General features: G+C 34.3%; 3 protein-coding genes across 3 annotated transcripts; 2 read left to right on the top strand and 1 right to left on the bottom strand.

The window, feature by feature from the left end:
- The first annotated feature begins 4,086 nt into the window (after positions 1 to 4,086).
- Positions 4,087 to 6,131, top strand: Txl (Thioredoxin-like). Its single transcript, XM_017898334.1, has 4 exons — positions 4,087 to 4,319; positions 4,815 to 5,082; positions 5,526 to 5,809; positions 5,892 to 6,131. Exons 1-4 carry the CDS (start codon positions 4,222 to 4,224, stop codon positions 6,103 to 6,105), a joined length of 864 nt encoding a protein of 287 aa, XP_017753823.1. The 5' UTR covers positions 4,087 to 4,221; the 3' UTR covers positions 6,106 to 6,131.
- Positions 6,132 to 6,657: 526 nt separating this feature from the next.
- Positions 6,658 to 12,420, bottom strand: MED16 (mediator complex subunit 16). Its single transcript, XM_017898396.1, has 14 exons — positions 12,030 to 12,420; positions 11,589 to 11,750; positions 11,298 to 11,496; positions 10,975 to 11,221; positions 10,731 to 10,886; positions 10,486 to 10,658; positions 10,069 to 10,396; positions 9,782 to 9,989; positions 9,496 to 9,670; positions 9,265 to 9,411; positions 8,960 to 9,173; positions 7,201 to 7,310; positions 6,971 to 7,116; positions 6,658 to 6,856 (listed from the first exon to the last, which is right to left on the bottom strand). The coding sequence occupies exons 1-14, from the start codon at positions 12,089 to 12,091 to the stop codon at positions 6,733 to 6,735; spliced, it is 2,451 nt and encodes an 816-aa protein (XP_017753885.1). The 5' UTR covers positions 12,092 to 12,420; the 3' UTR covers positions 6,658 to 6,732.
- Positions 12,401 to 22,280, top strand: l(2)k05819 (transmembrane protein 94-like protein l(2)k05819). The gene is made up of 27 exons (XM_017898409.1): positions 12,401 to 12,463; positions 13,147 to 13,313; positions 13,397 to 13,531; positions 13,700 to 13,836; positions 13,905 to 14,098; positions 14,169 to 14,639; positions 14,726 to 14,887; positions 14,954 to 15,057; positions 15,138 to 15,232; positions 15,321 to 15,558; positions 15,760 to 15,870; positions 16,062 to 16,155; positions 16,225 to 16,442; positions 16,499 to 16,734; positions 16,796 to 16,920; positions 16,995 to 17,143; positions 17,534 to 17,581; positions 18,052 to 18,186; positions 18,468 to 18,611; positions 18,971 to 19,115; positions 19,173 to 19,381; positions 20,626 to 20,800; positions 20,965 to 21,210; positions 21,286 to 21,523; positions 21,792 to 21,885; positions 21,961 to 22,122; positions 22,186 to 22,280. The coding sequence occupies exons 1-27, from the start codon at positions 12,461 to 12,463 to the stop codon at positions 22,256 to 22,258; spliced, it is 4,308 nt and encodes a 1,435-aa protein (XP_017753898.1). The 5' UTR covers positions 12,401 to 12,460; the 3' UTR covers positions 22,259 to 22,280.
- The last annotated feature ends 1 nt before the right edge of the window (position 22,281 follows it).

Raw genomic sequence — 22,281 nt, 5'->3', positions numbered from 1 at the left:
ATCGTCTAACGCGGTTATACCTCGTAAGCGAAATTCTATTGCTATATCCCATCTCCAGCGTCTATATTGGCCTCTCTCTGAGAACACAACTGTTCTCTCATCCCGTTCTTCTCATCATCTTCCTTCGTTTCGCTAGCCTTCTCTCTCTCCATCTTACCTCTACCCTCTTACCATCGTCCTTTCGCCAACTATCTTTCCCTTTCTCTTTCTCCTTCTCTCTATCAATACCGACCTAATCTACTTTACCAGCAAATAGTGTTCACGTTCCCCAGACAATGGTTTTCTCTTAGCTAGATACCCCCTACGCCGACACACCCCACCACCTCATCGCATTTATTCAATACATATAGCTTTTACTTTCTTATACCTCATGATTTACTTATGCGACACCAACGATAGGAAAAGAACATATCCGACGTCGTTTTCTGCCTCTAGCTACCTACCCCCAACGGATTGGGCTGGGGTATGACGATTTTCCATCGCGGAAAACTTCTTAAAATTTTAGTAATCGATTGTAAATACCATTAACGAGGATTCAAAGTGAGAAAAGAGTCGATAACAACGGTATACTCTATCTAATATTCTAGCTACCTACCCCCAACGGATTGGGCTGAGGTATGACGATTTTTCATCGCATAAAACTTCTTATAATTTTGGTAATCGATTACAAATACCGTTAACGAGGATTCAAAGTGAGAAAAAGGTCGATGTCAAGGCACTCTACCTAATGTTCCCAATTTTTAAATCGACCAAGAGCAGTAAGGGTCTAATCAGATTCCGCCATTTAATCATATCACAGACTTTCCTCTTTAAGACACCGCGAGAAAATTGCTCCAACTTCAACGACACAGACCTACTTCATCGACGACGATTCTCCACCTAATTGATTCCTACGAGCCTAGTGGATCCGCCAATTTCGACAAGTGTTAGTAAAATTAAACCGCTAGGTGAATCGAGCATTGATTATTACGAGGTCAAGTATCAAGCTTCCTTTGAAAGCCACATTACCCCCATCGCCCTCCCACGGGTTTGACAATCGAGTTCCTCAGACAATGGTACCGTTTCATCGTTTTCCACCCTGACTATGTTCAAACCTCGCTTCCTTCCCTATTCAGAGCATCCATGCGAATTTTGCGCTGTCGCGACATCTCGTCTTCCTGTTTCTGATTGATAATGCAACTTCCTGTCTAACACTGACGTATACGAACGTAAGTGACTAACTAAAAGGCTCGCGAAGACCAATCGCGAAATTTGATCAAGCACCGAGTGGCAAGGCGCGAAATCGAGGGGCGAAACGAGAATTTTCATTTTTCATTTTTTCGTGCAATTTAAAGAATTAATAAGATTTTGCCGAATTAATATTCCTTATTCCAAGTAACGCGATATTTAACACCAAATATCGTTCAAGTAATTTAATTCGATATGCAATACGAACGACAGTTATAAGGTTAAAATTGCTTTTCGAAATGAATATATTCGATAATGGACTTGCGTACTTCGATTGTTTATCGAGAAATATGATCAGAATTAATTCGTAATATTTTGAGGACATCTGAGAAGAAATTGTTGCTGTTTACGTATAAATCATGTTATTGCGTGAGTTAATCTGATGAAAGAATGGTTGGAGGAAAGGATGGTTGAGAATGAGACGTTTCAGAAAAATAGATTATGTTATGACTAATTTTTCAGATGCAATTAACTTCCATCGCAGCGAATAATTTACTACAATCTCAACTCGAAAATAAATTGATTACAGTAACGAAATTTTCACGTCACCGAGTCTACTCGTATATTTAAGACCGTTTAATTATGGTTGAAGATCAGTCAGCACGTTCGAGCGAAAGGATTTTACATGGGTGCTTAAAGATATTCGATTAAGTATTTTTGACGTCATAATCGGAATAAGATTATTGATATTTATGAAACTGTGTATGGAAATCTACGCACGGTTTCATAAATAACTTCAAAATAAATTTTCTCGGGTGGAAACTGGATGTTTCCGTATATTTATAGAAATACGCCATGCTTTTATTTTTAAGATGTTTACCCACGTTGCAACGAATCTACTCAGACGGAGATAAAGTACTACAATGTAATAAACAACATCAAAGTAAAGAATAAACGTCATTTCAAATTCAAGTTCTTGCGAAAGTTTCCTCGTACAACGCGAGGTGAGTGAAAGTAAATTAAAAGCATTTCCACTGTTTATAGCTCCGAATTAAATAATAATTGCTCCTTTTTAATTATAAAAAATAAATTATAAAATAGCTTGACAAATCGAAGAAAATAATTTATTCACAGAACACACGTATTTCGATAAATATCCGTACGAAACAACTTGTCCGAACTGTTTAAGTTACATAAGAACTAAAATTTACCATTACAATACTACTATAACACACGCTATAGCTGCGAGTCTGATTCCTGTTTGGTGAGTATACATTCGATAAAAATATTCAAATAAAAAAATTATTAAATTGGTGTCTTGAAAAAAAAAATTGCATTACAGCCTGTGCATACTACCGTATTGTATAAATAAATATAAGAATACTGCACATTATTGTCCACGATGCAAAATTTATTTGGGCACTAAATTTGCAGAAGGTAGAAATGTAATTCATTTTTGCACCGCGAATATAATCGACATTTAAAAAATCGACACCGGTATGTTTACAATAAAAATTACTAATTTTAATATCTACTACCTTAACTGTTATACTACTAACTATACTACTAATAATTAAATAATACTATATTATTAATTAAATAAAATATTCAAAAATAACGTTGTTGACATTTTAATGTATCAAAGAATATCTTTAAAAAAAATATGTGCTCAACGTATTCCATATATTTCATCAATAGAACTGTTAAAAGTTCTATTGTAGAATTCGTAAATGTAAAATTAATAGAAACTTGTAAAAAATGTATAATCATGCATATGTATACAAATTTTGCGCAGTTTCAATGAAATTTCTCAAATAATACTGATACTATTACATTATAGAAGTAGGATGTACTCACTTTAGATGACATAGCGAGGTTATAAATTGTCGTATCAATCGGCGACACCTATTGCTGCCACGATGATACCGTTTAATGTCGCCATAACGAAGGGCCGTATGCAAGTTGCATATGTAACCTGAAACAACAAGTAATAAAATAAAAGAATTTATCCTGCACTTTAGTTCTATCTCATTTCGTTTATTAGTAATTACCTTGCACTACTATTTCAGTTTCGATGCCGCGTGCCATAGTCGGCAGCAACACTGGTTACACATCGAACATAATCGAACGCGATCGAAACTTTTGTACAAACGCGGCGAAGAATAACACGTAACTGAGACAGAACACCGGCGAAAATTAACCACGAACTTGACCTATAATGTTTACGTGGGACCCTATCTACAAACCACGCCTCTCAGCTATTACACTCGTGTTTAGTCCTATTTCCTTCCTACGAGTCTCACACAATATTGTAGGCGAAAAGGTTAATATATAAAAGAATCTTAATTTCGCATGGAGTATTATCAGTAATACAGTGCAGCAAAGCAATTAACCTCGTATAGTGCTAAATAATACTTGAGATTATCATCTCAAATTATTATTTAATTATATCTTCAGTTCGTATATTTATTATATCTTAAGCTAGTTTCAACAATCAGAACATCTATAGTTTTTAGATTTTACAACTTAGCTATATCGCTCAAAGCAACTATACGTTTGAATTTCCAATATGGAATACAAATGCTTCGATTTGAATATTGCGCACTCAGCGAATATTGTACGCATTTTTGACGAAAAACGTACAGAATGTATGGAAAATTATTACAGAGTGTTGAAAACTGTTTTACAATATTAAATATTATTTCCACTCACCACGTTCTTGCAAATTTCAATAAATTCAGCAAAAAAGTTATATTTCATTTTTCTTGCGTGCTGAAAGTTCTCCATAGTTGGCGGGTTAACCTTAAACCGTGTTTTCATATATACTCGAGTAAGTGATGCATTTCCAATTTTATCCAGATACTCCATGCGTGGACTGCCTTTGCCTCAGTCTCCAATAGCATACCTGAAACATTTTATCGTGAATTAACCATAAAATTGAACCTATTCGAATACACAATTCTGTGTACTCAAAGTGCCAGTCATTGAATATTTCGCTAGAAGTTAATTCGTTCTTCTTTCATGCACGTTGTATTACGTTAGTTTAAAAATACGATGAGTGCTGTACGCGTAATCAACGACGATAGTCAATTTTATGGGGAAATGGCTAGTGCGGGTACAAAATTGGTTGTAGTAGATTTCACAGCAGCATGGTGAGCTTCTTAGAATTATATTAAATAAAAGGTTACCAAAATTAGAAGACTCTAATTACCCAACCTATGCTTGCTATTCATATCAACTTATAAATATGAAATTTTTATTTACCTTTTCGTTTAATTTATGAAACGTATTCGAAATATCTTTAAAAAGCATTGATTATTTTGCAAAATGTTTTATGACATTAATAACAAATATAATTTTAATATTTCTATGACTATTGACATTGTTACGTTATATTTTAATATAATCTTCTTAAGAAAGATCTCTTTTAAAACCTCAAAATAATTTTTAATAAAATATTTATCAATTTCACATACTATAAAATATACTGATAATATTTAATACCTCTTAATTTTTATTATTCTTACATATTTACATAAATATAGCTTATTATCAATTAGTTGAAGTAATATTTGTTTGACGTTAACAAAACAATCAATGTTTTGTTATTTGAAAATATCTTTTAATATTAATTTTATAATCTGTAGGTGTGGTCCTTGCCAAATAATTGCACCAATATTCGAACAATTATCAGTTAAATATTCAAATGCAGTATTTCTTAAAGTTGATGTAGACAAATGTGCAGAAACTGCTGCAAAGCAAGGAGTTAGTGCAATGCCTACATTTATATTTTATCGCAACCAAACAAAATTAGGCTTATGTCAAGGTGCTGATCCAGTTGGATTAGAATCAAAAATTCTACAGTTTTATGACAGTGGAGATACAGAAGATTCTGAGAGTCCAGTCTCTGGACATGTACGAAATAGTGATATTTACTATCATATTTTTGGAATTATATTTCTTGCTGCAATTATGTACTTCTGGAATGTATATATACCAACGAAGTTGTGGTCACCTTCTTTCAGTGGACATTAACATTATTATAACATATTAATTAATATTAAAAAAATCCATCAATTGAAATATGCAATGTAAATTATATTGCTTTACCAATTGCATGCATTTGTGATTCTTCAGTATTTTGTAAATATTACATCCTAAATTAAATTTATCATTGATATATAATATGTATGTGCAAAACTTGTATCATTTAGTTGTTTCAACTCTCAATAAAAATTATTTATATCTACATATATCATTTCCCTGGATGTTTGTACCCAACTTTACTTTATATGAAATTATCACAGATAAATATAGTACATAAGTTCTTCAGAAAATTTCAAATACATCTTTTGCAGATGGATCTATCTAGTTTCATTACAAAGGCACAATGCGAATGTTTAAACGAATCCGATGATCACAACTTTCTACAATGTCTAACTGCTGATGATGGATATTTGGAAAGTGACTGTGATGAACAACTAATACTATCTATTGCATTTTCACAATCAGTTAAAGTACATTCTTTGAAAATTAAAGCTCCCAAGGATAAGGGGCCAAAAAATATTAAAATATATATTAATCAACCTAGAACAATTGATTTCGATATGGCAGATTCTAATACAAGCATTCAAGATCTGACGTAAGAGTGGTTATCTCTATATTCCTTATATTATGATGTACTAGTAAGTTTGTTCTAATTGTGTTATTTTTGTCTTGTGCAGATTATCAGAAAAAGATATCGAAGAAGGTATTCCAATTTCTTTGCGTTATGTAAAGTTTCAAAATGTGCAGAATATACAAATTTTTGTGAAAGACAATCAGAGTGGTAGTGAAACAACAAGGATTGATCATATAACTATATTTGGTTCACCAATTTCAACAACAAATATGGGAGAATTCAAGAGACTGGATGGTAAAAAAGGAGAGAGTCATTAACAACCTACTATTTACACATAAAGAATTGTAAAAGATTATGTTCTGTCAAATAAACTTTCCATGGTCATCATATTTTCTAAAAATAATATCAATATAACTTAAAAAACTTTTTTCTAATTTATATAAACTTTCTATTATGCAATTAAAATATTAATTATTATACAATGGTATAATATAATTTGAAAGTTTATAAAATAACAATACATACATAACATTTGAGAATCATTTGTTTATTAACAAATTATCAATAATAATGTCCATTATTGAACTTCTGCAAAATAAATAAATTGCTGTAAGTAGTTGCGATATATATTTCTTATCTATATAATTGTTTCTTAAAAAAATATTTAAATAATTTTTACATGTATGCTTGCTCAATTAAAGATGCAAAGTTGGAAAAAGTAAAAGCTGTTAAACTCATAATAAATAAATAATAAAAATTAACAAGTTATTTATTTTATTTATCCTTCCCATCTAAATAAATATAATTTATAAGGGCATAAAATAAGAAAGTTAAATCGTATCTTAAATAAAAATGTTTAATATCATTCATCTTATTGTGTATAAAATCGCAAGTACAGTTGTAATATAAATTTTATCAATACACTACATTCAATTAATTACTTATTAGGGACAAGTTTTATGAATTCGCCAAATACCACCACAACGACAAGCTCGTGCCCATCTTTGATCCCATGCCCTAATTGCAGCAGTTCTTGTCATATTTTGAACTTGAGCTTTTCCAACACACCTGAAAGTGAAATTTATAGCAATTTATTTAATTCATTACTGTCATAAAATATGATCTAATACAAATGTGAAAAAAGATCCTCATAATTAGTGTTACATTCATTACATATTATACCTTGTACACTGTTTAACAAGAAGTGGTTGCTTTCCAAGATACAGATGTCTAATACCATCTACAATCTGGCCACTATGCATACAGCCTTCGACTGGATTAAGTTCAGGTACAAATAATAATTGTTCTGGCTCAATGCCATATTCTAGCTATAATTAAAATAAAATTATAGATAAAATTAAAAATGAAAAACAGCCTGGTACATGAACAAGGAAATATATTGGCTTTTTTACCTGCAAAGGAAAACTCTGATAAAAAAGTACAGGTGTGGCTATAGCTGTTATGCTATTGCCCTGATGTAACTGTGGTATCATAATTTGATTAGGTAATAGACAACAATCATCTGGAAGAAAGTCATTGTCGTTGCACATATTCTATATTTATAATTACATTTATAATTTTATTGTCTTTTGTAAATAAATTACAATAAATTGTAAATTTCTCTTATCTTCTTGATCATTTTACAATCAGTATTTAGCATACAATTATAATGACTTTATCTATATAAAGATATTGCTTATAATAACATTATAATAAGCTCATAACATCGTAACATCGGAATTAATAACTAGTAATAAAACGAATGATATTAATAAAATTAGAAAATATCTAATTATACTTTAAATAGAACAAATTCATCTTTCGAATCTTTATCTGGCTTATTGTCGGAATTATCATGTGATACGAGAACTGGCTTTTTCTCGTCCAAATTCAGAGACCACTCTTTAAGTAATTCTTGATTAGGATCGATTTCTAAATACACTTCAGTTTTCTCGCTTCTTGGACTTTCTACATCCGCAATAAAATACGTTGCCTCCCCTTCTTTACTTGGCGTTTCAGCTGGTCTCTTTCCTTCTTTCGTATCTTTATTAACGTCTTTTCTAGTGGGAGAAAAATCACTTGGGAAGAAGTATTTCCCTTTCGTTCCTTGAGGATCACTTGCACTATTTTGTTCTGCTTTTTCAGCTTCTTTTATAAGATCGATGAAAAACAATTCTCTCGGCGAAAGTGGTCCTTTCGGAGACACCGTATCAGTTTCATTCTGTGGAGAAACTGTTACCAATTTTAAGTAGTCTTCCGTGAATTCCTTCTGCCTCTTTAAATGATCATTTCCTGATTTCAATGTGTCTTCGCTTTCGTTATTTTGATGGACATTTTCATTAACATTTCCATTAACATTTTCATTAACATTTTCATTAACATTTTCTCCCACGTTCACAGTTCCAACCCGTTCGATACCATTCCCAGAATAACGACGATGAATCAGAAGAGGAGGTAGTTCCCGGTGCTTTTTAATTTTGCTATCCCGAGAATCGTCAGCAATATTTACATTCAATTTATCCCTATCAGAAATAGCACCTTCCGTGGAACCATTCGTGCCATACGTTTGTAAGTTTAGGTTATCATCACGCTTCGTTTCAGGACATATCCAAAATAGAAACGAACAGGATGAGAGCAAAATGAAAAGCCACATGAAAAAGGCGACGATCCAGCACAGAACGTACCAGCCAACGGACGAACTTGTAGGCTTATTCGTAATGTTACTAGTTACCGCCCCGATTACAGGAGGTACTAGTATGATCCAATAAATAAAAAAAAAGAAACACATTAATATGCAAAATAAGGTTAATTTAAAGGATTTCGTATGCTTAATAAATGGCTTGCTCATTTTTAAGTTTGTAGAAGAAGAATTATAAGAAACACTGATCAAAATACACGACAGATTCCATGCACTCTGGCATTTCGCCAGATACTCACTGGAATGATTGTGTCAGAACTGAATGAAAAAATCTGCAATTCCCTTCGAACATACGAGGAAGTGGTGTTTTATCTTACTTCCTACTAGCCAACATATTACGATAAGGCCCAGACGGTTATTTATAAATGTTACACGCGAATATGCATTCGTCTTATTACATGTTATTAATATACGTATATTAATATTAATACGATTTATAGTTCCAAGTTGGATAAACATGAAAGAAAACTTACCAATTAGACCGTCGTCAACCTGCTGCGCCTGACCATCTCCGTTTGGCTGAACCAATTTTGACAATAAACGGAATAACAAGGCCAATACATCGAGATTATCGGCACTACGAAGAAATACTGGTAGACACGAAGGACGCAATAAACCCCATATACGTATAATTACAAGCAATTCTCTCAATGTATTTAAAGCCTTGTGATCCTTCAGGAGTTCGTACTGCGTCAATATTACGTAAAAATAATAATAAATAAAACTATGCTAGTTTGGTCAAGGTGTAGTTATATTAGTCGAAATTTGCAATACTAACACCGCCAGATTTCATTTGCAACCGCTGCTCTGGAAGACGAGCTAAGAGGTTCAAAGCTAGATCCGCGACCCATTGAATTAATTGCTGCAACGACTGAAGCGTGCTTGGTTCTACGGTAAATTCTTTGGGATCAAGATGTAAAAGTACCTGGCAATCACACGTTAATTATCTGATACAACAAACAGACCTGTTGATGCTTTTCTTATGGGAGAGAATAAAATTCATTTCTACCTTATCCACATCGGTAATCGCATCGTTAATCACTGTTGCTAAGCTCTCCGCTGGTCCCTTATCGTGAGAAATTAAATCTGACGGACGTAACAATGATTTAAACGCTGTTGCTACTGAATGTATCATAAGTAACGACGACAAATCTGCGGCTTTACATTGTCCTGGTACTAGCATTCTGAAAATAAATTTTTAACAGTAATCCTGCTCGAGAACGATGCGAAGCAGCATACTTTTGACATAATTTCTCTTTTAAAACGATTGTTAATTTAAAAGAATAACACGAAACCTGTACAATGACGTTTTGATGCAAAGGAATTGAATATAATGATACTGTTGTATTGGCTGTAATTGTCTGTTAAAAGAAACGTCTAGCCTTTCGCACAACGGCTCAATCATCGAGGATCTCAAACACAACAGTATGTCCAACCAATCTAATCCTGTTACTAAACAATATTCTAGTAATGTACAAGCATAACTTAATGTCAATGATGGTCCTGTAAAAAGAATCTGTAGTATGGTATTCTATTTTGGAAAATAACTTTTTTTTTTAATGTATATTTACTGAAGAATTACCTCCATCAGGCAGTAATTTGTACAGATATAAATTTCCACGCGTATCACAAGCTAGAAGTGCACAACCCAGCCAAGACAGATCTATATTAGTTATCGAAACCGAAGTTTTAAAATACTTATTATTTGGCTCTTCAGGTCGCCAAGCCATATTCAAAGAAGAAAAAGATATTTCTTTTAAACAATCGCGACTTAAACAATGTATCGAAGAATCTGCTAAAGCTACTACAACGTAACTTGGAGGAGGTAATGTGGTGACAATAGATAATTTTGTAGTCGCTATCGCTGCTATTGGAGACTGACAACGATATTGCGATTGATGTTGCCATACCTATAAATGAAGATTAAAAACATGTATCATTAAGTAATTGATATTACATCAAACTTTTTATACATAACTTTTTGAATTTGTACACATACCACAACAGTTTTGAATGGTTCTAATGTTTTGGGCTGAAACAACTTATGAACTGGTTGTGACTTTTCCCTTAATTCCCATACTTCTACTATACCACCGCTATCACTATTAACTGCAATAACCAAAGAGTCTGCATCTTCCCGGACTACAAACTTCAAGTGTGTTACACTTGTATCTAAGAAAATAATTTCATTATTCTAAAGTTTGATAATCCATAATTAATTTTAAAGAAATTGTTCGATATTACATGTATTGTCCTTTGGTGCACCATCTTGTAGAAAGAAACTAGGCAGTGCTTGTGACGTAATAGTACATTTATCATCATTTTTACGTACTAATACTCTATAACATCTAATTGGCAGACAAATATTTCCACTACTTATAGCTACCAAAATATGACCATCTAAAAGTTTATGAAGTTTTGTGTTACTTTATTTGTTGCTATTTAAGTAGCTATCTCAACAATAATTAAAGCATGGATAAATATGTACTTTTCCCATAACATAAATCAACTGCTGTTATCCTGTGCCTTGTGCTACCTAAACTTTCTGTAGAGGAACAAATAGGATTTTGAAAGTCTTTCGTGATCATAACAGCACCAACCATGCCTGTTGTTGAAACTACCAATACACCTTCTGCTGCTCTACCACCGAATTGTCTTACAGAGGGAGCAAAAGGTAAATGATTAAATTTCTCACTATAATGAATACTATCCTTTTTTTCTGTTACAAGTCCTGTCTGAAATAAATTTTTTCTATAAGAAGAGCTCATCAAAGTCAAGATCAAAAAATCCTTTAACATCATTTTGAAGTACCTTTTTACCATTATGAAACCATGCTGCACCTAATATATATTCACCAACAAAACAAGTTGAACCAATTAATACCCAATCATTAAGAACATGATCTTTAAACATCCATAACTGAACATTTCCAGTGGAATCAGCAACAACTAATTTATCACCTGGTAAATCCCATTCTAATGCAGTAATATTATTTTTATTTGATAACACCCTAATGATATATAATAATAGTAATAATTATTATTAGCTTTTTTTAGTTTCTCGAAATAAGAGATAAACTATGTATTGGAAAATATTTCATACTTGTGAGTATGCCAAGGCATATTTAAGTCACAAACATAAACATGAGATCCCCATGTTTTTCCATTGTTATCATCTAATTCTGTAGTAGTAGTAAAAGCAGCAATATTACGACTAGATAACGAGCATAAAGATTGTCCCTCATACAGGCTAAAAATTTGATTACTGCATAAACATTAAAGGATTATATTTTAAAAGGTATGTTCTTGGAGTTCAATTTCATTATAATATATTTTTAAATATATAAAAATATATTTCTCAATTATATAAAATATTAATAGATATAGATATTAAGTAAATGAGATATACTTTATCTTTTAATATTTTATTTGTTTATGATACATTAATGTAAATAACAGTTGCTCAAAATATGTTATATCAATGAAAATAATGTAAAAAAAGAAATTGACCATTTACTAAAATTAAAAAAGTATAATCACGTACCTTTCTTGATTTAGAAATGGTTTTGGTGTGACTTTTCTATTTACAGTATACAGTAAATCCATTCTTGCGAGGTTATGTTATGTCGCGATTCAACAAACACTACGAAAACGAGTGTATGCACTCCAAAATTATTTGTTTACTATGTTCGTGCATTGCGATGCACGAAAGTGCGAGGTGTATTGGTTTTATGTACTAAAGAATTACACAACAAAATTATACCGGGAAAACGGCAACAGATTTACACACACATCACTGTCGTCAGCACTGCGTCATGTGCTGAACTGTGTTTGTGCTCTGACCCATCCGAATATGTATTCTTCGTTCTGATTTAGGTCATTCGCAATTATGAGACTTCTTCCATTATTTTTAGTTATCCAACTTATAACTAAATCTTAAAACAGTAAACTGTACTTCAAATACAAGAAACATAAATGGTACATTACGGTCAATTAATTGATTTATGCAAGTGTTAATATATTTTAACCTCGCTCCGTTTGTTTTGATTCGCTTTTGTCCCTTGAAACTGGCTGTATTAATAAATCATATTTGCATCGTTTTCTCCTTATTTATTTCAATTTCCTATTCCTATTTGTGCTGTAATAAAAGTCAAAATATTGTATGAATATTTTGTCAGCCTTAAGTCTTTAGTTATTCATTTTTTTATGGTGTGGATTAGGATGTGAACACATTGTTATTGCTTAAGTGTGACATTAAAAAACAACAACATGAAGATTCAAATGCATGGTCTAGAAATAAAATTAAAATGAAGGATAATAGGTTGCTAGAAGTCTTGTATGCATATATTTTTATCTTTTGTTTACTTTGCATGTTATATTTATTTTTTTAGAATATACATGCAATTCAAAATAACATATTAGTCATTAGTTAAGTAGTTATTTTGACTTAGTTTTTATAAATGAAACTGTATAATATATCTCAACAAGTATTCCTATTCTATTCTATATTATTTTTATATATATGAGTAGATATAAAAGGCTGACTTTGTATATATATTTTTACTCTCTACAAGTGTCATAATTTATGGAATTTGTCCATGTGAATCTCAATGCATGACACATAGTAACATGTAAAAAAGTTTAACAATTTCATTATATAGAAAATGGATGGTGATCAGGCAAAGGACAGCCCTTCAAAACCAGCTGAAAATGTTAAGAATAAATCTGGGGAACCATTAGGATTAAGTACCAAAATTGCTCTTGAAACATTACATCGTGATATTAAAAGAGTCTTACAAGAATACGAAGAAGATTGCAAAAAAAATAAGTAATATTAACATTCATTATTTGTTTACATTGAAAAATGAATTCCATATTTTATACTGTATATATTGTATATATTGTGTGCAGAAAATATAAAGCTTGGCTAAAGGATACTTTACATCATCGTAGTCAATACACAACTCTTTGTTGGACATCAGCAATTGCACTTTTGATCAATGCCATTATCCTTGTTAGTGCATTCTTCACAATTGACGATACATGGTATGAAATAAATCAATTCTTTTTCATGTATGAAACACAGTCATGTTGTATAAATATATTAATACTCATAGTACATGCCAACAGTAGACTTCCATTCAAAATTCACAACAATTGTCAGAAAGTAAAAGAAAATACTAATATAATGTATAAAATTTCGTACTATTACAGGTACCCTACACTGCCTTACGAAGGACTGACTGTATGTTGTTTAGTAGTGTTAAATTTTATTTTAGTTGTATCTGATAATAAATTGCGACACGAAGAAATTCCTTATAGAGTACAAGTTCTTCTTGATCAATTAGAAGGTATTTAAATATTTTAAATGGTCTATATTTTAATATATTTTAAACTTTTTCTCTATCACATGTTTCAGTGGCAAAAAGTATTTGTCAGTGGAATCCTGAAAATTACCCACATTTATGTAGTCCATTGTCTCCTTGTTTAACATTACAATGGTGTTATCGTGATGGTTGTATAGTAAATTTGCCCTGGGCATTATTAGTTGCTGGTGATATAATTGTTATAAAACCTGGGCAACAAGCACCTGGATACTGTATTCCTTATGATGTAAATTTAATGCTTTATGATTTGACACATTTTATCATATGAAATAAATAATAATACAAAGTAATTTTAGGATCCTGATGCACCAGTGTTACATGCAAGAGAAGTATTCAGTCCACAAGTTCATAGCGCAAATGAAATTTTTTCAACACCACAGGCTCGAACGCCATTGAAGAATAAAATGTATAAACTTCAAGAAACACCGTATTTGATGAACCTCAGAATGGCTCTCGATCAAGCCCTCGATAGACCGGTCACATATCACAATCGTAAACGGCATCTCTTAATGATTTGTTGTATCGAACAACAAGCTTACCCGATTCTTTTGATCATTGTGTTAGTTGTAAACTTGTTTCGATACTTGTACGTATCGGAATATTTTGGTGTCGGTTATTGGAACGAGATGTTCTTGCTACAACCGATTGCTATTAGTATCCCTTTACTTCCATTAGTATTTCCGACTTGTTGGATTTTTTTAAATTGTTTTGGAATGGCTCGTTTCAAAGCACTGTTTAAACTTTATCAATCTTCGAAGAAACTTCAGGTTAATAGATCCTTAAGACAGAGGAACTTTCATCGAATATTGACTAAATCACTTGTGCGATATTTTCTAAACTGCGTTCCTTTTAGTTTGTGGACCCTTTTGAAGATGCAGATATTTCTGGACCTAGCCATCCAGAAGTAGTGTACAATTGGTTGGAATTGAAAGAATACTTTTTTAATATCTTGTCTGGCAAAGAGCACATGATGTCGAGATCCGCCAGTATTCTACATGTTTTAGGATCAGTTACGGTACTTCAGGCACACTACAATATAACTTCTAAACGATAGAATGAATTAAAACAACCAAATTTTTAGGCACTGTGTTGCGTAGATAAGAAAGGGATTCTTTCATGGCCTAATCCAACTGCGGAGAAAGTATTTTTTTTACGAAACGCTAATACTCTATCCCCGTCTTCAAGGTAAATATACTCTTCGAGAACAATTTTCCCAATACCTCGAATACCATACTTAAGTAGATGCAATTTGAAACATGTTACAGCACTGGTAGTTTAGACAGAGCCTCGGAACCTCAGTGTCAAACGCAAACTGAAGATTCTAAGCAGGATTCGAATAAAACGTCATATGTAACACACGGTAATGAAAAGAAAACAGAAATGAAGGAGCTATTAGGAATAAAATTTCTTCGAAAAAGCGATTGTCATAAAAATAGAATAATTTTTAGATATGTCTCACTCAACAGCTGAAGTCTTGGATCTCACTCACGATCATGCTTTGCCATTTCGTCTACAGTTTGACGATCATTCCTGGAGGCAACACTTGAACTCGTTAAAACCCCTCGGTTTAGCAATCCTCCTCAACACGTGTAATATGGACACCCAAGAACATTATATGCAGTTTTGTTGCCATGTCACGTGTGAAGCTCTGTATAATGAGAATCTTGTACCGGTCACGAATAGACGGTACGTATTCACTTCGTTAGAACCAACCGTTTTTGTTTGTGTTTTGTCGTATTGCATTTCTTTTCCTCGTTTGTGTGCATTACTCGAACTAATTCTCCCAAATGTCAAGCTAATTGTCCAGTTTGTCATACGCATAATCCTAAGACAGTCCAAAGGTAACACGTCCAATTACCAGTAACGTTGATCATACACATTTGTCAGCTACCAGGATCACAGTGTAGAAGATAAGAGTCTGTATCAGGCAAAAGATACAATGCAAAGTTCAAGACACGTGTATTTAGTCGACGAATCAGGCAGCCTTGGACATATGTGGTCAGTCCAACCATAGTTATTTTACGTATCCTCCGTATTTATAGTTAAACCGTTTATATGGGTGAATGTATCTCCGAACGTATATTCATGGGAATGCTAATCACGGGAGAATCTCACATTTCTGTTCTATTCTTTTTCCTTCGTTGATGCAAATGCCAGTTCATTGAACTTGATGTATATGATTCGTATAGGTGTTTATGTGAATTAGCGAAGCAGATAGGTTTCCAAGACCAGGCTCAAAATATATTCCAATTGGAGCAACAGTTATCTACGTTTAGGCACGTTGTAAGCATCGTTCGAACTTTTTACCTTGCTTCAACCCAAGTGGAAAAATTACAATTCTTCCTGTTACAGCAACCAGAAATGGTTCGACGAGACATAAAGTTTGCACGATCCCTAAGTATTGCAACGAAGTTAAAGTTTCCATTCCCGCACATGGTCGCCGTAGTAGTTAGGGAACGCAGTGGAGGTGGTTTGCAATTGCTCACTCAGGGTACAGCTGACATAATTTTGGATTCCTGTATCGAATTCTGGGACGGCCACGACCTCTGTCCACTCTCAGCGTCCGATAGGTACATAAGACCATGGTTGCTTTGCATTCTTGATACTCATCGGGCATGTATTCCAGGAAAAAGGTGCAGGATTTCTATCAGAGAACTAGTTTGACATCATACTGCACCGCATTTGCATACAGGCCACTGACTCGTGGTATCTGCGATAAGATGACTAAAATATACTTAGAACTTCCTGCAGATAGCAAACATTTATATGCACCTCACAGAAGTCCCACTCCGCTACCTTGGGACTTTAGAAACGTTCTCGATCCCAGAGTAAAAGGCATACTTGGACAATTTCATTCGACCGGTAAGTAGTGATACTTAAGAACTAACGTGATCACTGTTGATTTATTGGTACGACTTCCTAGATTCCTTACTGTGCAATGAAAACAAGGACGATAACGTAAATGACGTTGACAGTTGCTTCGAAGTTCAGTGCAATCAGGTATTCATTGGGATGGTGACCATGCAGTATCAAGCACAAACGGATATGGTAAGACGCTTCAGCTAAACGACCCAACACTTGAAATGAAGCAACAAACGAGGTTCTCTTAAAATATTTGACAGGTACAGTTAATCGAGCAACTGGACAGGGCTTGCATCCGATTTGTTCACTTCAGTAAAGAGAACGAACTAAGATCACGAGTATTCTCGGAGAAAATGGGACTCGAGAGCGGATGGAATTGCCATATATCGTTGCTGAGTGAGAGAGCTAGGTACTGTACCTCACTCCTTCACCATTAATCTACGTCTCTATAAACTATTTTGCTTTGCTTTATTTTGCTTTTGGATTAATCTAAGAAGTTTGGGGCATGTCCTCATGTTGGAAAGTATATATGTTCTCTTCTCTTATACGTGTAAAGTCTGTGTACAAAAACATATTCAACACAAAGTATTTACACTAATCGTATGTCGTTGGTGTTACGATATCTTCTTCGTTGATTAATCTGAATATATACGTATATGTCGTTTTTTAGTGTTTTTTTCTCTCTGTCTAATCTGTTGTAAGTCTAAGATAAATGGTGGTAACTGATATAATAAATCTGTTTAACTAGCTATTCGTCATAACTGTGGATGTGAATGTAAAATATGCATGTACGTTACAGGAGACAGCAATGGCTGGAGAGATATCCACACATGCCCCCATCGTATATGTTTGTCTATACCTCTTTCTTTCATTACTGTTACTAATTTGCATGTTTATTAGTTACGCTCTCTATTAATTATTTTTTTTTTTTTATTTTTTTTACCATTACCCGGTTTTACATAGAGTTAAACGTTCTTCGAATGCGATGATCTGATTTTTCTTCCCCCTTTGGTTTCACGATTGATACGTATTTTAGTGAATTTTCGAGTTTAAGTACGATTTTCTTGCCGACGTTCCTCCTATGTATTTTATTACGTTTAGAGCATTACGTTAAAACGATTGTATTTGCGCTGGTAGTTATTGATGAACTACGTTATATAGTTTAATGGCTTCTTCATTAGCGGATACAACTTTTAACTACATTCGATTCTTGTACACTTTTACAGTTATTCTATGCACATGTGTTAATATCTCGTAATTTACATGACATACATAAAATACACGAATAAATGTATGTAACTAACACGCCAATATTAGGTCCGAGAGTCCAGTGGGTTGGTGGGTGAGCCAGGCAGCAGCCATGTCCTCACCCACTCCCTCGGCCCAATCTCATCAGCATAATTACTCCTGCATGGATGAGGCCAGCCACTTGCTTAATCGTGTCTCTCCTCGGTATGTTACATATTACCCTCTTATCACACGTAAACACTAAAAAGACATTTCACTCTAATGTTTATTACACGTATCTATTCTCGATTTAGATATGTGCTTTTGCTTCACGATACGATATACGAATAAGATCCTCGCCGATATTTGAACATTAAGAGCATGCATTCAAACATTTCTGCTGCATAAATATGCTGCATCGATGTGTTTGTGTTCCAAGGATTCTATCCTGCATAAACGCACGGGGGAAGTTGCTCCTTCGTAATGCCATCTGTTTTACATTGTAGCACGAATCTGGATAACAGCCGTGCCATGAGTATGTCTGCTCCCAGCGCTATAAATACCGACTTCTCCACCGTGAAATTCGACGATGAGACCACGGAATGGAACGATACTGGAACATCTCAAGTTAAAAGCGCCATGAGCCATAGGTTTGTCTATACCTCGCTTACAACGATTTCCTGAGATTATTTATTTTTACGATTACTTCAAATGCTATAATATTATTCTGAATTTGCATGGCAGTCTAAATCACCTAGCACGATGGCTCACGAGATCAGGATCGTCACAATTTTCGTAATTATTTTGCTCCCTGCCTCATCTTTTTTCAGTAGACTAGACTTTTTGGTACACTTCGTTATTTCTCGCGTTCAGTAGCTCCATCGTCATCCTATCGCACTCGAAATTCACGTTCTCGTAGATGATTCATTCGTTTGTTAATGAGTTTCTATTCTGCGCTATTTTACCACGAACAACGTCGAATATTCATCGAATAATCTATCCGCAATAGGGAACAAGACATGGTGAGGAGCGAGGACAGCGTTCTTGTGCAAAGCGTGGATTTAGGTTCCGGGCAAGAAACATGGCGGTCCCTAAGTTGTCTTACAGACAGCACGGAGCAAAGTGCTCCCGTAAATTTTGACCTATCGAACAGGGTAAGTTACCAGGATGAGGATAATTTTGCTTCGAATCTTCATGCTTCCATTTTTCAGGCGAAACTACCTCGAGGCATCGATAAGATTCGACCACACATAGAACTGATAGACAATGTACCCCTTTTGGTATCTCTGTTCACTGATTGCAACACTGCTGTTACGAGGGAAATGCTGCACATTATGCAAGATTATGGGGAAGTTGTTTGTGTTCTTGGCTCTTCTGCTAACGCAGAGAACATGCCCATCTTTATGCAAGCTGATGCAGGGTAAATATACCATTACGTGTAAGAGTAAAGGATTGTCTCTTAGCCTAACTGTAAGCTAGGCAACTTAGGAACAGGCTCGTGACGCAAACATAATCACATTGATTAAAAGAAGAGACAAATAATATATAAATACAGCTGAAGAGGTTAGTTTATAATTCAAAAGATGAGGATTGAGAACAAGAACATTGCAGATTGAGATCTGAAAGATTGAAATTTAAGAGACCAAAGATTAAAGCTTGCAATACAGATACTGAGTATCTGATAAATCAATTTTATTTTTATTTCTCACATATATCAATGATCAACGAACGAGATTTGTAAGAAGGTATTAAATATATTATACATACAGGCTCATTTACAAATTACATTTTCTTTTAGCTACGAAACGACCAGGGACTAGATAGCTCGTACTGTACACCGTGTCTTTCTCTATCCGAGCAGTAATAATTGGTCGATAGGACACGCGAATCCTCTTCGAAAGTGGTTCTGTATATTTATACGACAAATGATTCGTAGTTTGGTAATCAGTTTTGAACTTGGTTTGCCAGAATTCTCGTTTCCGTGGCCTCTTAAGGTTCACGGGCACACCAAAGTCTTGATAAGACTCCTTCGTCACTGTTTTGTATTCTATTGGTATGGGATGTTGAATTTTTCCTTTGTACGGTTTGAAGGAAATTGTCTTCGCGTGTCCAGGGTCCAAGTAAGATGTCTGATGAGTAGTCGACATATCGTGAGAGCCATTGATGGACAAACATGATTTTGGGACGAAAGCTCTGCGTGCCTTTCCGATCGAAGCTGGGTACGAAAGCTTGTACACTGTGTCGAAGTCGTACTTTCCAGTTTTCTCAGCGATTATTTTCTCGTATTTCCCATAACCTTCTCTCGGTTTAGGAGTGCACTCGGATTTGTAGGACAAACTATACGTCGTGTCTGACTGAATTTTTAGGGTTGGTTTCTGGTAAGGTTTAGTGTGCACTATAGGACGAGCTTTGGCTGGCTGCAGGTATGCTAGATTTTCATCTTCGCAGATGAATCTTGCAGGTTTGTTTGATTCTTTCGTTGTATGTTGCGCGACGTCGGCAATAAATACCATTTTTATCAAAATTTAACTCGAGGTAAAATGGGGTTGTATAAAATTCAACTTACGCGAAGAACATAGCAAACGGTGTGTTCGTCGCACGTTCAACTGTCTTCTGCGACGTTTGAGCATAAAATAATGACAGGAAATAATTGTTTGGCTTTAGAGTGGCAGTAGAACCGTTGTATCCGCAAGTTTGTCAGAGAGTCCCGGTTCTGTCACCAACCACAGACGACCAAGGTCCGTCTCCAGTCGATTTGAGCAGAGCACTGAACTCTATTTCCTGCTCGTTGAGCGTTAAACGGGAAGATCCGATTGCGATTTTCCATTTAATTATGGAGGTAAATAATGTAATAAAACATCTTGAAATGAATTATGGCAACGAATAATCTGAATTCGATATTTTTCATTCAAAAGAGTTGCAAAATGATACGTTATATTTTCAGCTTTATTTAAATTCTTATTGTTATTATAATTACTGTATATTATTTATTATATTATTTAGGCTCGACATTACATGACGTCCCTCTGGAATTGCGTGCAATTCTGGCTCTGTTGTACAGTTACCCTCTCCTTCACTCAAGCTGTATCTGGTTTCTTGCTGCTACCACCTCTGTTCTCAGTCGATCAAGTCTTATGGTTGTGTTGCTTAATCATTCCAATGTTATCTATATCCATGATCGCTACGCCCATGGATCCTACCATAATGCAACGTGCAACTGGTAAAAATCAGTGTACCGTAAACGGCCAGGTAAGGAACGGAACTACTTAATCGATTTTACGTCTGGTATCGCTCGATCTCGATAATGTGCTCTTCATGTTTCAGATTGCTCTGTTCGTTTTGTGGTGTTACGGTAGCAAATTTTTACCAACAGTCATAACGATAGTTTTATCCCAGTGTATGTCGCTTCTAACTTTGTGCCCGACCTACACAGCAGACGCCAAGTGCTTGTATGTGTATCCCGATCCACAGGGTGAAATCTCATGGGGTGGTTGGGGCGATAAACCGAATATTATTTTAGTGATACAACACTTTGCCTTGTCATTATTAGTCTTACATTTAGGTAAATTTTATTATTCTCTGATCCAGCGATTTTCAACCAATGTACCATTTCTTCTCCTTGGATTGTCAAATAATAATATGACAGAGAGATCTAGTTAGAAGTAAGATCTTTTCATGTGTTCTTTATATGCTGCAGAATTTTAATAACTAGTTTGTGTATACAGTGAAATGTATAAGGTTGAAAATCGCAATTCTAATCTCTCATGGTGACAAATTTAGGTTGTCACGTTGATCTCTATTAAAACACTTAATATTTTCCTTTCGTGCAGTCACGATATCCATAAGCTTTGTACATAGAGAGTATTCCATTTGGAAGAAACAACCATTTAACAATTATGTATGGTTCTTAAGTGCATTTATAGCGTGAGTATATAAATCCATAGTTTTTAAAATATACCTATTGTGTAAGGGTTCCTATTGGAATTAAGTCTTCTTTAGATTATGCGCACAAGCAGCATTCTCAGGAACTGTCTTCTGCAAATTTTGGAGGGACGAAGGGCAAAGTATCGAAGGTTTCCCTCTGCAGCTTCCCTTATTTTTCTTGATTTCGTTGCCACTGATTTTTGCGATCAACGAATTGATCAAGTGGCAAGAGATTAAGTAAGTATCTGATAAATTTGAGATATTGGCAAGCACTTGATTATCTTTAAATATGTTTTTCAGGGTAAACGTGAGGTACCAGAAGAGAGCGCGGCTAGAGTTCGGTACAAAACTCGGAATGAATTCGCCGTTTTAACGAATTTTAATTCCGAATACGAT

This window comes from Eufriesea mexicana, unplaced genomic scaffold (genome assembly GCF_001483705.2).
Source record: "Eufriesea mexicana isolate 0111107269 unplaced genomic scaffold, ASM148370v2 scaffold4744748174, whole genome shotgun sequence".
In the NCBI taxonomy this organism is placed as follows: domain Eukaryota; kingdom Metazoa; phylum Arthropoda; class Insecta; order Hymenoptera; family Apidae; genus Eufriesea; species Eufriesea mexicana.
Note: the sequence above shows the minus strand (reverse complement) of the source record. Positions and strands in the feature narration are given on the sequence as shown.

Coding starts and splice junctions, on each gene's coding strand:
- Txl (XM_017898334.1), top strand. CDS start 4,222: ATGAGTGCTGTACGCGTAATCAACGACGATAGTCAATTTTATGGGGAA. Junction 4,320..4,814: donor GTAGATTTCACAGCAGCATG/GTGAGCTTCTTA, acceptor TATAATCTGTAG/GTGTGGTCCTTGCCAAATAA. Junction 5,810..5,891: donor ACAAGCATTCAAGATCTGAC/GTAAGAGTGGTT, acceptor TGTCTTGTGCAG/ATTATCAGAAAAAGATATCG.
- MED16 (XM_017898396.1), bottom strand. CDS start 12,091: ATGGATTTACTGTATACTGTAAATAGAAAAGTCACACCAAAACCATTT. Junction 10,887..10,974: donor TGATTTATGTTATGGGAAAA/GTACATATTTAT, acceptor ATAAACTTTTAG/ATGGTCATATTTTGGTAGCT. Junction 10,397..10,485: donor AACCATTCAAAACTGTTGTG/GTATGTGTACAA, acceptor CTTCATTTATAG/GTATGGCAACATCAATCGCA.